This window comes from Uranotaenia lowii, chromosome 2, assembly GCF_029784155.1.
Source record: "Uranotaenia lowii strain MFRU-FL chromosome 2, ASM2978415v1, whole genome shotgun sequence".
NCBI lineage: Eukaryota > Metazoa > Arthropoda > Insecta > Diptera > Culicidae > Uranotaenia > Uranotaenia lowii.
This window is the reverse complement of record NC_073692.1, coordinates 322,455,216-322,468,344: the sequence shown is the minus strand read 5'-3', so window position 1 is coordinate 322,468,344 and position 13,129 is coordinate 322,455,216. Positions and strand designations below refer to the sequence as shown.

The 13,129-nt window shown below is 34.1% G+C and overlaps 1 protein-coding gene across 5 annotated transcripts in view; it reads right to left on the bottom strand.

The window, feature by feature from the left end:
- The window catches only part of LOC129743869 (protein Fe65 homolog), a 383,733-nt gene that overhangs the window by 127,726 nt on the left and 242,878 nt on the right, over positions 1–13,129 (bottom strand). For 3 of the 5 annotated variants that reach the window (XM_055736090.1, XM_055736092.1, XM_055736091.1), the window contains exon 4: positions 198–373. In XM_055736090.1, the coding sequence (XP_055592065.1) occupies positions 198–342 (145 nt within the window). In that variant the 5' untranslated portion in view covers positions 343–373. Of the gene's footprint in view, positions 1–197; positions 374–7,031; positions 8,159–13,129 lie in introns of those variants that run through there. The other 2 variants (XM_055736089.1, XM_055736093.1) reach the window with 2 other exon arrangements.

Sequence of the window (13,129 nt, the reverse complement as noted above, 5' to 3'; positions counted from 1 at the left end):
CAGCTAAACGACTATTTGGACTGTGTTGTACTGTATTTACGTGTAGAGACTGTGTCTTACTAAAGCTAAACTAAAGAGAAGGTATACAGAGAAAATGTGTGTGTTTTTAATTGGAAAACTAAAAAAACCAGCTTAAGAGGTTAAGCAACATTTGGTACAGAAGAGGAATACCGAGACCCAGCTCAGAGAGCAATTACCTAGGAAGATGTCGTCATCATCGATATTTTGCTGATTGGCGAGCGTTGCAATTGCCGCCATAGTTCTACAGAGTTCTATTAATGAGGGTGGCGGTAGCAGCACCACGCTCAATGGCGATCGGAGGTAAATTTCACCCGACAACATTCATAAGTGGGCAGGGCACGGCAGGTCTTACCTGTGAGGGAAAAGGAGAGAAGATAAAAATGTATGTTAGTTTTTCTTAGACCCAATCAGATTTTTTGTCAGTTTATTTTTGTTCGTTGAAGAATAGCGTTTTAAATCATTCACGTAGGAACTAAAAATAAAAATAAATTTGCACAGACAAACTCTGTTTGATGCGAAAAAACATCAACTTAACTTTCATGTAATAATCATGTAATAAATTCGTTTAATAAGCAGAATTTGACACTAGAAAGTTTTTAGATTTTTGAAAAACTTTTTTCATTAAAAAAAAAAGTGATGTCCCACAAAAAAAATGCAACTTACAGTAAAACATGAACATTTATGAAGTGATATATTTTAAAAATTTCAGAACACAAGATAGTTTCGAAAATGACAATTAAATTTTACACTTCGAAAAAAACCTCTTAAACTCATCATGAGAGGTCCGTAAAAATTCAATGTAATCCCATGAGCTAAACTTAATCTGAATTTGAAATTCATTCAAGCTCTAACATAACTTGCATTCAACTTGCATCTCTAATGTTCAAATGGCCGATACTCTCGTACAAATGGATTCGGATAGCAACTGACGATTGATCTGAACTATGATTCAGCACCTCGCTTCAACACGTCCGACTCCCACAAGATTAGTTTTGGTGTTTTTGTTTACTCTTTGAAGCATCTATTTCAGTGTTTGTGTCACATACACAACCCGTTCGATTTTGGAAACACGCTCGTACATTTTGTGTTGCCAAAATCGAATGTTGCCAAAATCAAACGGTTTTTTATCTCAACTTTTTTTTCAGTTTTTTTTTACAAAATAACTGTTATTATTATCAAACACGTTATTTTTGGTCAATTTTCGACCATTTGTAGTCATTTTTAATTTTTTAATCATGTTTTTGAAGCATTTTCCACTTTTCTTGTTTTGTTTATAAAATGTTTGTTTTCATTAGTCATATTTGGTGTTTTTGTCGTTCTTCATCATTTTCTAGTTGTTTTTTGTCATTTTCAGTATTTTGCTTGAATTTGTTTTTTACTTTTTGATTTTTTCTTTTTTTGTCAAAAGTTCTCAACTTTATAATTTTTTTAAAAAACTTTCGTTTTAATTGTTGCATTTTATCACCCTTTCAGAACATAAAAACGTATTTATGGTTTTTTTCTAAATTAAATTGGTCCTGTTATAACGAAAACTAAAAGGTAATGTTGATTCTAAAAACCGTTCGATTTTGGCACATGTGCCAAAATAGGATGTTGCCAAAATCGAATGTTGCCAAAAACGAACGGGGTCTGTATTAGTTTTATTTATTTTAACCTTGTAGATTCTTTTTCTCTTTTCCACATTCCTTCTCACCTCTTATCTCATGATTGAATTTCGCCAAGCAAATTTTACAACAGATTCTTTTCATATTTCATTGGAACCTACATTTAAAATTCGAACTTTGTTCGTTTCGAAGTTTTCAAATGAGTCGATTTTTTTTCCAGAACTGGAATCATTCCCAATCAAACAAAGCAGCCTTTCCAATCTGCGCTTTTTCAGCCCGCTTCTTTAAGCAGTCTTGAAAATTAGCGCTCCTTCAGTCTGTCTTATTTACCGGAGCTGGCGTCATTTCAAAACAAACTAAGCAGCAGCCTTTCTAATTTGCGCTTCTTCAGTCCGTCTTATTTACCGGTATCATTTCAAAACAAACAAAGCAACATCCTTTCAAACCTGTGCTTCTTCAATTCATATTATTAACCGGAACTGACAGCATTTCAAAACAAACAAAGCCGCAACTCTTCTAATTTGCGCTTCTCCAGTTTGTCTGGCATCATTTCAAAACAAACAAAGCAGCAGCCATTCTAATCTGCACTTCTTTAAACCGTCTTATTAACTGGAACTGACAGCATTTCAAAACAAACAAAGCTGGAACTCTTCTAATTTGCGCTTCTTCAATTCATCTGGCATCATTTCAAAACAAACAAAGCAGCAGCCTTTCCAATCTGCGCTTCTTTAGTCCGTTTTATTAACCAGAGCTGACAGCATTTCAAAACAAACAAAGCCACAACTTTTCTAATTTGCGCTTCTTCAGTTCATCTGGCATCTTTTCAAAATAAACAAAGCAGCAGTCTTTCTAATCTGCGCTTCTTCAAACCGTCTTTTTTGCCGGAACTGGTATCTTTTCAAAACAAACAATGCAACATCCTTTCAAATCTGCTCTATTTTAGTCCGTCTTATTAACCGGAATTGACAGCATTTCAAAACAAACAAAGCCGCAACACTCTTTATTTGCGCTTCTACAGTCCGTCTGGCATCATTTCAAAACAAACAAAACAGCATACTTTTTAATTTGCCCTTCTTCGGCTCGTTTTATTTGCCGGAACTGGCATCATTTCAAAACAAACAAAACAGCAGCTTTTCTAATCTGCGTTTCTTCACTCCGTTTTATTAACCAGAATTGACAACATTTCAAAACAAACAAATCAGCAGCCTTTCAAATCTGCGCTTCTTTAGTACGTCTTATTTGTCGGAAATGGTATCATTTCAAAACAAACAAAGCAACATCCTTTCAAATCTGCGCTTCTTCGGTCCGTCTTATTTACCGAAATTGACTGTATTTCAAAACAAACAAAGCCGCAACTCTTCTAATTTGCGCTTCTCCATCTAGCATATTTTCAAAAGACTTATATTATTGGTTTAGGTGTTCTAGTTCATATGTTTTTGGTGAAGAACCGTCCCCTTTTCAAAACTTTTGTCGAATTTACTGGATTGCCTTCTTTGTTTATGAGTTATGAAAGATTCTCTTTAACGTGGGCGTCTTACCCCCAGTTCCCCTATATCCTTTAGATCAGATATATCGAACAAACTTAGGTTAAACATTTCACTTCATGTTGCCTAGCCAAATATACAGAAAGTCGCAGAATCTACCGCTTTAATAACCCAAAAAGAAATCTCCACCTTTCGTAGATTGAGATTCTTCGGAAGTAACATAACTTGGAAAGGAACTGACTTCCCCAGTAAATTCCTGCCTCTAACAACACCGCCCTATTCCCAATTTCCTTGGAAGCTGAGCTGATTGGAGCTATCTCCCAGCAACATATTCCCTACTAAGCTATAAGCAAAATCAAGCAAAAAATAAGAACAGGGGATCTCATTAGCCGACATCGACAGACACGTTGTTCTGGGAGGGGCCGCAATATGAAAGGAAACTTTCGCCCGTAATGTTGACACTAAAAGCTCACCTTGTGGTGCTCATCATCAGAAAATATCAAGAAACTAGGAAGAAGGTAACTGAGAACGACAACAACAAAAACAACAACATCGATGACATCGACAACCTTGAACGATGACGACGTGTTTTGAAACAAATATCAAAGCCAAAAGTGGTTTTGTTCGTTAACACTTTCATTTACTTTTAACAGGCATACTAGTTTGGGTGAGGAAGTTGAAGGGCATTCGAGATATTTTACACTAGATTTTTCTCAGAGGGAAACACATCTTTTGGTTCGGCAAATGAGTTGCGAATATATGATAAGTCTACGAAACTCTGCCAAAAGCATAAGAAGTTTCAATCCTAATTATTTGACAATTTTTTTTATGAAATGAAGAGTTAATCACCGTAGATTTATTTTTTGACATTATTTTATCGGCTATATCGGTAAAATTTTATATTCTTTGAGAAAAAATATTTAAGAATTGAAAGATTATAAACGGAAAGAAGAATAGAATAAAATAAAAGATGTTGAAAATGAGCAGAAGGGTAATTTTAATTTGAAAAACTTTTCATAACATTTCATCTTTTTGTTCCTCACGGGTCTTCTACCTTGTAGTGGTAGATACAGATAGAATTTAAGCTACCAACACCCAATAGTAGGCCTAGCGTTGTTCGCCTCACAAGAGGAAAACTTGCAGTGCAAACGCCAAAATTTTCTTCTACATTTTGTTCTGAATTTTTTAACGGATAAATCAAGGAAAAGTTCACTTTTTTTAGACGTAGCGATTGGCGTTGAGGACCAAAAGTATGAAAGATGAGTGCGAAATAAGAATAGCACCACTTGTGTTTTTCAACAAAAACCAGATTATTTAAAAAAAATTACTGAGTCAAAGATGAAATGCGATGAAAAAATTTTCAAATTAAAATTACTCATCAGCTCATTTTCAACATCTTTCTCCTTATACTAATCTTCTATCTGTCTATAATTTTTCAATTCTTAAATATTCTGTCTCAAAGAATATAAAATTTTATCAATATAGTCAATAAAATAATTTCAATATTTTTTTAATTAGAAAGTAGAAGAAAAAACACATATGTAAATCAAACAGTTATGTCTATTAATATTTAAACTCATATGAAGCTCGACAAATGCGATGTTTTCGTTTCTTGAAAACTGCTCCTGGAATGTTTTAAAAGTAACACACCCTGAACAAATGATCAGAACGTTTCAAAAGTAATAACCTATTTCGATAAATACATAAATTATTGTGAACAATACCACTAGTTTATAAAATGGTCAAAACATTTCATTCACTGACCCATGTTTCTAAATTAAATTCGGACACTGTTTCCGAATATAAAATTTAAAAATTTCAGTTTCAGTGTGTCAGTTTTGTGAACAATAGTCGTGAATAACTGATAAGAAACCGATAAAAAAAAACGTTGAAAAACGTTTATTTTCAATAGATTTTTTTTGCAAAATCGATTAAATATTGTAGAAATTATGATTGCTTTGATGTGCTTGTTTTACCAAACAATATTGAAGAACCATATTGAACAATGAACTAATGAACTATTCCCTGTGTCGGAAGAATAGTGCATAATAAATTTTTCGCGCCCCAGCTAAAAAGATCATTTGCATACCAGAAAGTCACATGCCAAGTTAACCCTCAAGTGCCCAACCCCACTTTGAAGCACTGTTTACCAAAATAGTCATAAAACCACATCGAATCGTTTTTTTTTGCAAATTTGTATCACTAAATGATAAAAAAGATGTTCCTCTAAGATTTACAATAATGACAGCTGGCTGATATGTGCGTGGCATTCGCTGTAGCTAGGAGAAGCTAAGAAATCAATATAAATGAGTAAATAGACCTTTTTCCCAAAATCACTATTTTTGAGATCTCAGAAAACATAGTTTCGCATAGTATTTTGATTTGAAAAAAAAATAAATGTGTAGCATTTAATGTAACAAAGTTGAAATACAGTTAATAAAACGTTTGAAAAGAAAACCATCATGAAAATGATTGTTTTGCCAGCATCGCAGAATATGATTAAATATCTCATATTCAAAGTTTAAAAAAAAACCACTTCTTATAAAGATTATTAAAGACAGCGTGACACTACGAAGAGCTTTCGACTGAAAAAAATCGATTTGATCTTAAGAGACAACTTTTAAAAATTATTTAAAATAATCATAAATTTGTAGAAATTAGCCTTTTTTTTATCTAAATCATAAAATTTTTACCACACCTAGTCACGTTGAAATTACATGTGAAATTAGGAAAAAGTTTGTTTTAAAGTTTCCTGAAATCAAGTAATTGATTTTTGGGCTAAATACAAGTGTCACGACAGTGAAGTTTCTAAATACGTGACCGTGATCTCTTTTCTGACAGTATGTATGTATGTTTGTATGTATGTTTAGTTCCCCCATATCGGTAGCAAGGTCCTGCCTATGTCTGTGTGGCTTGGTCTTCGAATTGCTTCTAGGGCTTCTACGGTCCGATGGTTCGTCGAAGGAAGGCATCCAACTCTCAGAAACCTACAATGGCTGGCTACCCCTTACAATAATCTTTTTCGGTTATACCTAGATGCATTCCTTCTAAAAATATAAAATTATATACGATATCTGTTGAGAAGCAAATATTGAATAAACATAATGTTAAATAAGATTAAAAATTTTGATTAATAAAAGGATACGGATCTGAATAGAAAGTTTACGTTGAGGTATGTGTTTGGGGCGGTCTGTTAATTGAGCAATAAATATGATAACTAATTTATTAAAGTATGTATATTAAAATGTAATAAAAAAATACAGTGTAATTTAAGATTTCATGAGTAGATGGTATGTAATACAATAAAAATCAGCAGTACAATTAACCCGAACGAAAAATGATAGTTTTATGACCCTTTCAGTAATAATATCAGGTAGGTTTGCGATTGAAGACTTAAATGTTGCAGCAGGATTAAGTTTCTTTCGTTTGTGACTGGTTCATAATTTTTCTGAAAATATGAAAATTTTTGACAATATAGAAGCAATAACAATTATCTTACAAAAGGAAAATTAAAAAAAAGGCTTTTAAAATTCAGATTGATTTTTTGAAACTTGATTTTGTGTGTGAAACCATTTTCAGTTAAGCTTCTGTAAGATAATTAACAATGGAATGAGCTTTATTATTTACAAGAATTAGTTTAATAGCAATTTACTATTACTTGAGTTTGACTTAAGAATTAAGTTTGAATATACCTTCAAAATAATTTGATTTCATGTTTGCTGAAGATCTTTTGACTTTTAGAACGTCATATCTGTGAAACTAAGGAATAATGTTAACGACGGAGGTGGTTTAGTCCTTTGTTTAGCTAGTAACGAACTAAGATACCAAAATAACTGAAACTCTGTTAACATATTATAGTTTTTATCTTTATGGAACATTTTTATCAAACCCTTGGAAAGAAAGTGTTCATTATAAAATTTACCTATAAAAATGTTGGCTCCTTTGAGACCCATCGTCGTCAGCGTTTCCGATCCGAGCTTAATCGAAAGTATGATGCCAGTGGTCAGGAGATTCAGCTTAATCAACACATCAATCAGCACACTATTGATTGTGTTGATCAACAAACACATAGACAATAGTGCGGCTCGATATTCAAGGCTTTGTCCAAAGTACGCCACTTTGAAGCCAGGTGAGTCTACACAAATTACTGCTACAAAACAACACTGCACCGTCTAAGAAAAACCCTCACTTTTCTACCGTAGGAAAATAAGATAAATCACTACTGCACTACCCCAACAAAGCTCCGGACATCTTCCGGGGGAAAACTGCACCCTTTTTTCGGTGCCTGCACATACAGACAGGTGACTGAAAAACGCTCTCGCCCGGACCGATCAATATTATTTATTGCCTTGCCGTGTTGTAGGGCACCGATGTTCCGAAGTTCATTCTTGCTCCTTGAACTCGACCCGTTCAATCTCGGATTCAAACACGAACTGCAGCAATTTGTTCTCTCATCCAAAACTTCCAAATCGTCCAACCAGCCTTGGTTTGGGGAGCATTCCAAATTGCCAGCAGCCAATCGTTTACCAAAAGAGTAGAAATGGAGAGACCGCGGTTGGTTTTCGAATGTTGTTTTTTGCTGGCTTCTGGCTCCTTCTAGTCCAACCAACGATGTCCCGATGAGTCATCCACGCCCAGACAATTTGGCGACACAGAGCAAAGGGACCGTGTCAACAGGGCGAAAAATTATGGCATCCTCCAACGACACCGGAACAAAGAACGTGAGAAACGTTCCGAAATGGTCCGGAAGAGACTAAACACAGACTTCACACCACACCGAGCCGATTCCATCAACGAACACCGCACTAAATCATTCACTTTGGAGGAATTTACTCGTCAACTATCCTCATCGAAATTTAACAATGAGTCAGAGTAGTGCTAACCGGGCCAGGAAATGCATCACATAAGCTCACGTCACGTTACTTGCACACACACCCAAACACAACCACACGCACAGACATTCGGGGGAAAACCCAACTAGGTGCACCAGAAAGGGCCAATTTTCTAGGAAGCAACGAGAACCAAGAACCGAAACGAAGTGCACACGGAGACCGAAAGGATCAAACTGCACTGGAAAATTTATTGCTGTTTTCCACCGATTCCGAATGCAAGCTCTATCTTCGTCGTTGCCGCGTCGCCTGTCGTGCCAGCTTTCCTGTGTACGGGAGTCGAGGGCTCTTAGATACAACGAGAAAATTTACTGACAATTCCAGAAAGATAATCAACATAATATGAAAAACTACAAAGGTGTTCTGAATATAGACTCGGAAACTACTGAGCCGATTTACTGAAACTTGGCAGGTTGGTGCTTTTAGACCTGAGAAGCTTTCTAATATGGTTTAAGATCCCTCCCTCTCACTGGAAGGGGGAGGGAATCTCTCAAAACAAAGACAAATGATTGCATAGCTCGAGAAATGAACAAACAAATTTAAGCAAATTTGGCATGGTAGGGTATTTGAGTGGGAGAAATGTTTCTATGAATATTTGGTACCCCCCCCCCCCCCCTCCACCCATTGAACAGATAGAAACGGGATAGGAAGCTCTTATATAATTTTCATCATAACTGGAAAACTTATCTAGCAAATGGAGCCAAATTTGACACGGGAAGGTATTTGAATGCGAGAAATGTTTCTATGATATTTTGAGAACCCTCTTTTCTTCCAGCGGGGACTTTTTAAGGATGAAGAGTGCTCCCATGATTTTTTTTACATTACTCGAGAACCGAATTCCTGGAAGGGAATTTTTGTAGAAAATACGTTTCTATGAGTTTTACATAACCTTCTGTCTTGCTGTGTTGAGAAGGAGATGGAAAGGGTTCCAAATGAATGGATTATAAATTTTGTTGTATTGCTTAAGAACTTTTTCAATCAATGGAACCAAATTTGATATGGGAGGGTTTTTGATTGCGAAAAATGGGATCCTACCTCTTTCCAGCAGTTACGGATGAAATCTATACCAGTAAATAATACATTTTTGCATAATTAAAAAATCAATAAAGCTAGTAAAAACATAGCAAAAATTGCAGATCTTGGAAAACTAATTTACAGATCATGTTTCAGGAAATAAGATTAAATCATCTTTGTAGTGTAATGGTGACAAAAACCCGGAATTTCCGGTAAATTTTTTCATCCTTAAAACAAGTCAACAGCAAACAAAAACCAAAACCACTTATTTACATGTGAACTGAAATTTTTTTTTACTATCAAGTTCGCATGTAATTCATTCAAGATATGTTTATAAAATTCGCAAAAGAAAATTGTTTTTGCATTTATTAGACATGTAATTCGAGCTCTGATTTTGTTAAATCTGCATCAAAATCTTAGTTAAATTTCCAATTTTGCGAGATTCAAGCAAAATTTGTTTACTGCTAAAATATTTTGATACAAGTTCTGCTGAAAAAATAGATGCTCATATAAGGATTTCGTTTGTTACCGTTATCACGGAAAAAAATGGATACTAAGGTAAGATTGCCAGAATTTTTTCAGAACGTATCCGGGTCTGACAAATCCGGGCAATTTCAAATAAAATAAAAACTGGCAAGGTTCTGGCATTTGATTACATAATTGATGACTAAATATCCGGGCAATATCTGGGCAACTTTGGTAAAAACACAAAAATTCTTCAACAAAAATCGAGAAAAAAAAACTATATAAAAATAATTTTATCATCAAAACTTATCAAGGGATTTTAAATCGTGTTTAATGCTCCCTAAAAAAATAACAACATGATTTATTTTATTGTGTTTGATTTGCCAAATAAAGCGAATAAATCCGGGCAAAATTTGGGCTTTTTTCAATGAAATCCAGTCACAATTAGCACATGACGTATTACAGGACACGACACTCAACGTTCTTACAAACGGAAGAAAGGATTCAAAATTACCTTTTTTGTCGACCGGTTTCGGGCTCGATGTTGCCTATCTACAGGACGATGCCCGACTCAAAAACCCGATTTAATACACTTAACAGTGGATTGGAGCCTTTCTAACAGAGTTTAAATTATATTTGGAAATATATAAAATAATATAGAATATACATGATAGATTCCTTCCCTCTGAATCATATAAGTATGATTTCAGATATTCAAACACGAAAAATTCCAATCTCAATATAAAAAAATGATGCCTGATACGTTTTTTTGGGGAAAAGCGAACTGGTATGTAAGGAGCTCATTTTATGTATGGAAAGAATGGTATTTAAACAGTAGAATTTCCAAGATTTATAACACGCTGAAATGGTGCCGTGGTAGCAACCAGAACTTTCACGTTGCTGGTCACGGTTCGAATCTTACTGTTTTTTTATGCTTTTTTTTTTACTGAATAAGTAAAACCAACTACAATATTGATGGATAGCCGTGACGCGTGCCCTAGCATGATACCTTTTTTAGAGCTCAACCATGCATAGAGGAAAAATTCCCACAAAAGGAGGGGAAAGTAATATGACTATTAAATGATTAATCTCATTCTGTAAACTAAATCTGAAATCTTATTCTGATTCTAAAGTTTGAATTTTGAGTTACAACACTTAGTCTAATATTTGAATATAAGTTCCAATTTCAAATTCCAGGTTGATCTTTAATCCAAATTCTTAATCAGAATTCTAAATCTGAATTCTCAATCTGAATTCTGAATCTGAACTCTGAATTTGAATTCTAAATCTGTATTCTGAATCTGAATTCTGAATCTGAATTCTGAATCTGAATTCTGAATCTGAATTCTGAATCTGAATTCTGAATCTGAGTTCTGAATCTGAATTCTGAATCTGAATTCTGAATCTGAATTCTGAATTCTGAATCTGAATTCTGAATCTTAATTCTGAATCTGAATTCTGAATCTGAATTCTGAATCTGAATTCTGAATCTGAATTCTGAATCTGAATTCTGAATCTGAATTCTGAATCTGAATTCTGAATCTAAATTCTGAATCTGAATTCTGAATCTGAATTCTGAATCTGAATTCTGAATCTGAATTCTGAATCTGAATTCTGAATCTGAATTCTGAATCTGAATTCTGAATCTGAATTCTGAATCTGAATTCTGAATCTGAATTCTGAATCGGAATTCTGAATCTGAATTCTGAATCTGAATTCTGAATATGAATTCTGAATCTGAATTCTGGATCTGAATTCTGAATCTGAATTCTGAATCTGAATTCTGAATCTGAATTCTGAATCTGAATTCTGAATCTGAATTCTGAATCTGAATTCTGAATCTGAATTCTGAATCTGAATTCTGAATCTGAATTCTGAATCTGAATTCTGAATCTGAATTCTGAATCTGAATTCTGAATCTGAATTCTGAATCTGAATTCTGAATCTGAATTCTTAATCTTGTAAATCTCATTTTGATTGTTTTGCATCACACGGTTTTCAACATTGAAATTTCTTTCATCCAAATTTTTTTTTATGATTTCGGATTTTACAACTTTTAATAGTATGGTTTTACCCCTAAAAGTATGCAGCAAACTTAATTTCAGAAAAATTGTGAAAAAAAGTTTTCACAAAACAAAATCGTGTTTTCATGCGTAATGATCTTTAAGTCATCGCAAATTTATCAAAAACTGTGCAAATTGGTATTCTTGGAGAAACAATTCCAGAATTGAAAATTGATAAAGTGAGGAGAAATTTTACGGATGATGAAAAGAGCGAAAGAACATTTTTGCAAGGAAAATTTATTAACGTACACCATACTTTACCTCGCAACATCCAGCTTCATCAATTTTTAATTCTGATATTCTTTCTCCATGAATCTAAATTTTTCACCGATATGCCGAAAATAAATTTACAAAAATTCTGAATCTGAATTCTGAATCTGAATTCTGATTCTGAATTCTGAATCTGAATTCTGAATCTGAATTCTGATTCTGAATTCTGAATCTGAATTCTGAATCTGAATTCTGAATCTGAATCTGAATTCTGAATCTGAATTCTGAATCTGAATTCTGAATCTGAATTCTGAATCTGAATTCTGAATCTGAATTCTGAATCTGAATTCTGAATCTGAATTCTGAATCTGAATTCTGAATCTGAATCTGAATTCTGAATCTGAATTCTGAATCTGAATTCTGAATCTGAATTCTGAATCTGAATTCTGAATCTGAATTCTGAATCTGAATTCTGAATCTGAATTCTGAATCTGAATTCTGAATCTGAATTCTGAATCTGAATTCTGAATCTGAATTCTGAATCTGAATTCTGAATCTGAATTCTGAATCTGAATTCTGAATCTGAATTCTGAATCTGAATTCTGAATCTGAATTCTGAATCTGAATTCTGAATCTGAATTCTGAATCTGAATTCTGAATCTGAATTCTGAATCTGAATTCTGAATCTGAATTCTGAATCTGAATTCTGAATCTGAATTCTGAATCTGAATTCTGAATCTGAATTCTGAATCTGAATTCTGAATCTGAATTCTGAATCTGAATTCTGAATCTGAATTCTTAATCTGAATTCTGAATCTGAATTCTGAATCTAAATTCTGAATCTGAATATGAGTTCTGAATCTGAATTTTGAATTCTGAATTTTGAATCTTGAATTCTGATTCCTAAACCTGTATCCTGAATTTGAAAACTGAATCTGAATTCTGCATCTGAAATTGAATCTAAATTATGTATGAGTATGTAGAAATGAAAAAAAAAACATAAATTCATTCTTCAACACGAGTAAAAAAAACGAGGGTCATAAGATCTTCATATAAATTCCCCCCCAACGCAGTTTCCTGTACGGCTCTGCATTTTGTTGACACCCGGCATGGCTTTAGACACTATAATTTCATAAATGAAATTATAATGTCTATAGGCATGGCGGACTCTGAAGGAAACGCCCATCCGCCATTTGCTGCATTGAAAAGCAAGAAGTGTAAGATATAAACACTGTTGCCGTATTTGCCCCAGCAGACTGAGAAACTGCCCAGACCACGGTGCGTCTTAGTAATGCCTTTTACCTATTTGAGTTTGAGCCGCTTTCAATCAAGCGTGCCGATGGTTTATTGGATAGCGCTTGCAACTTGGGATCTGAAGG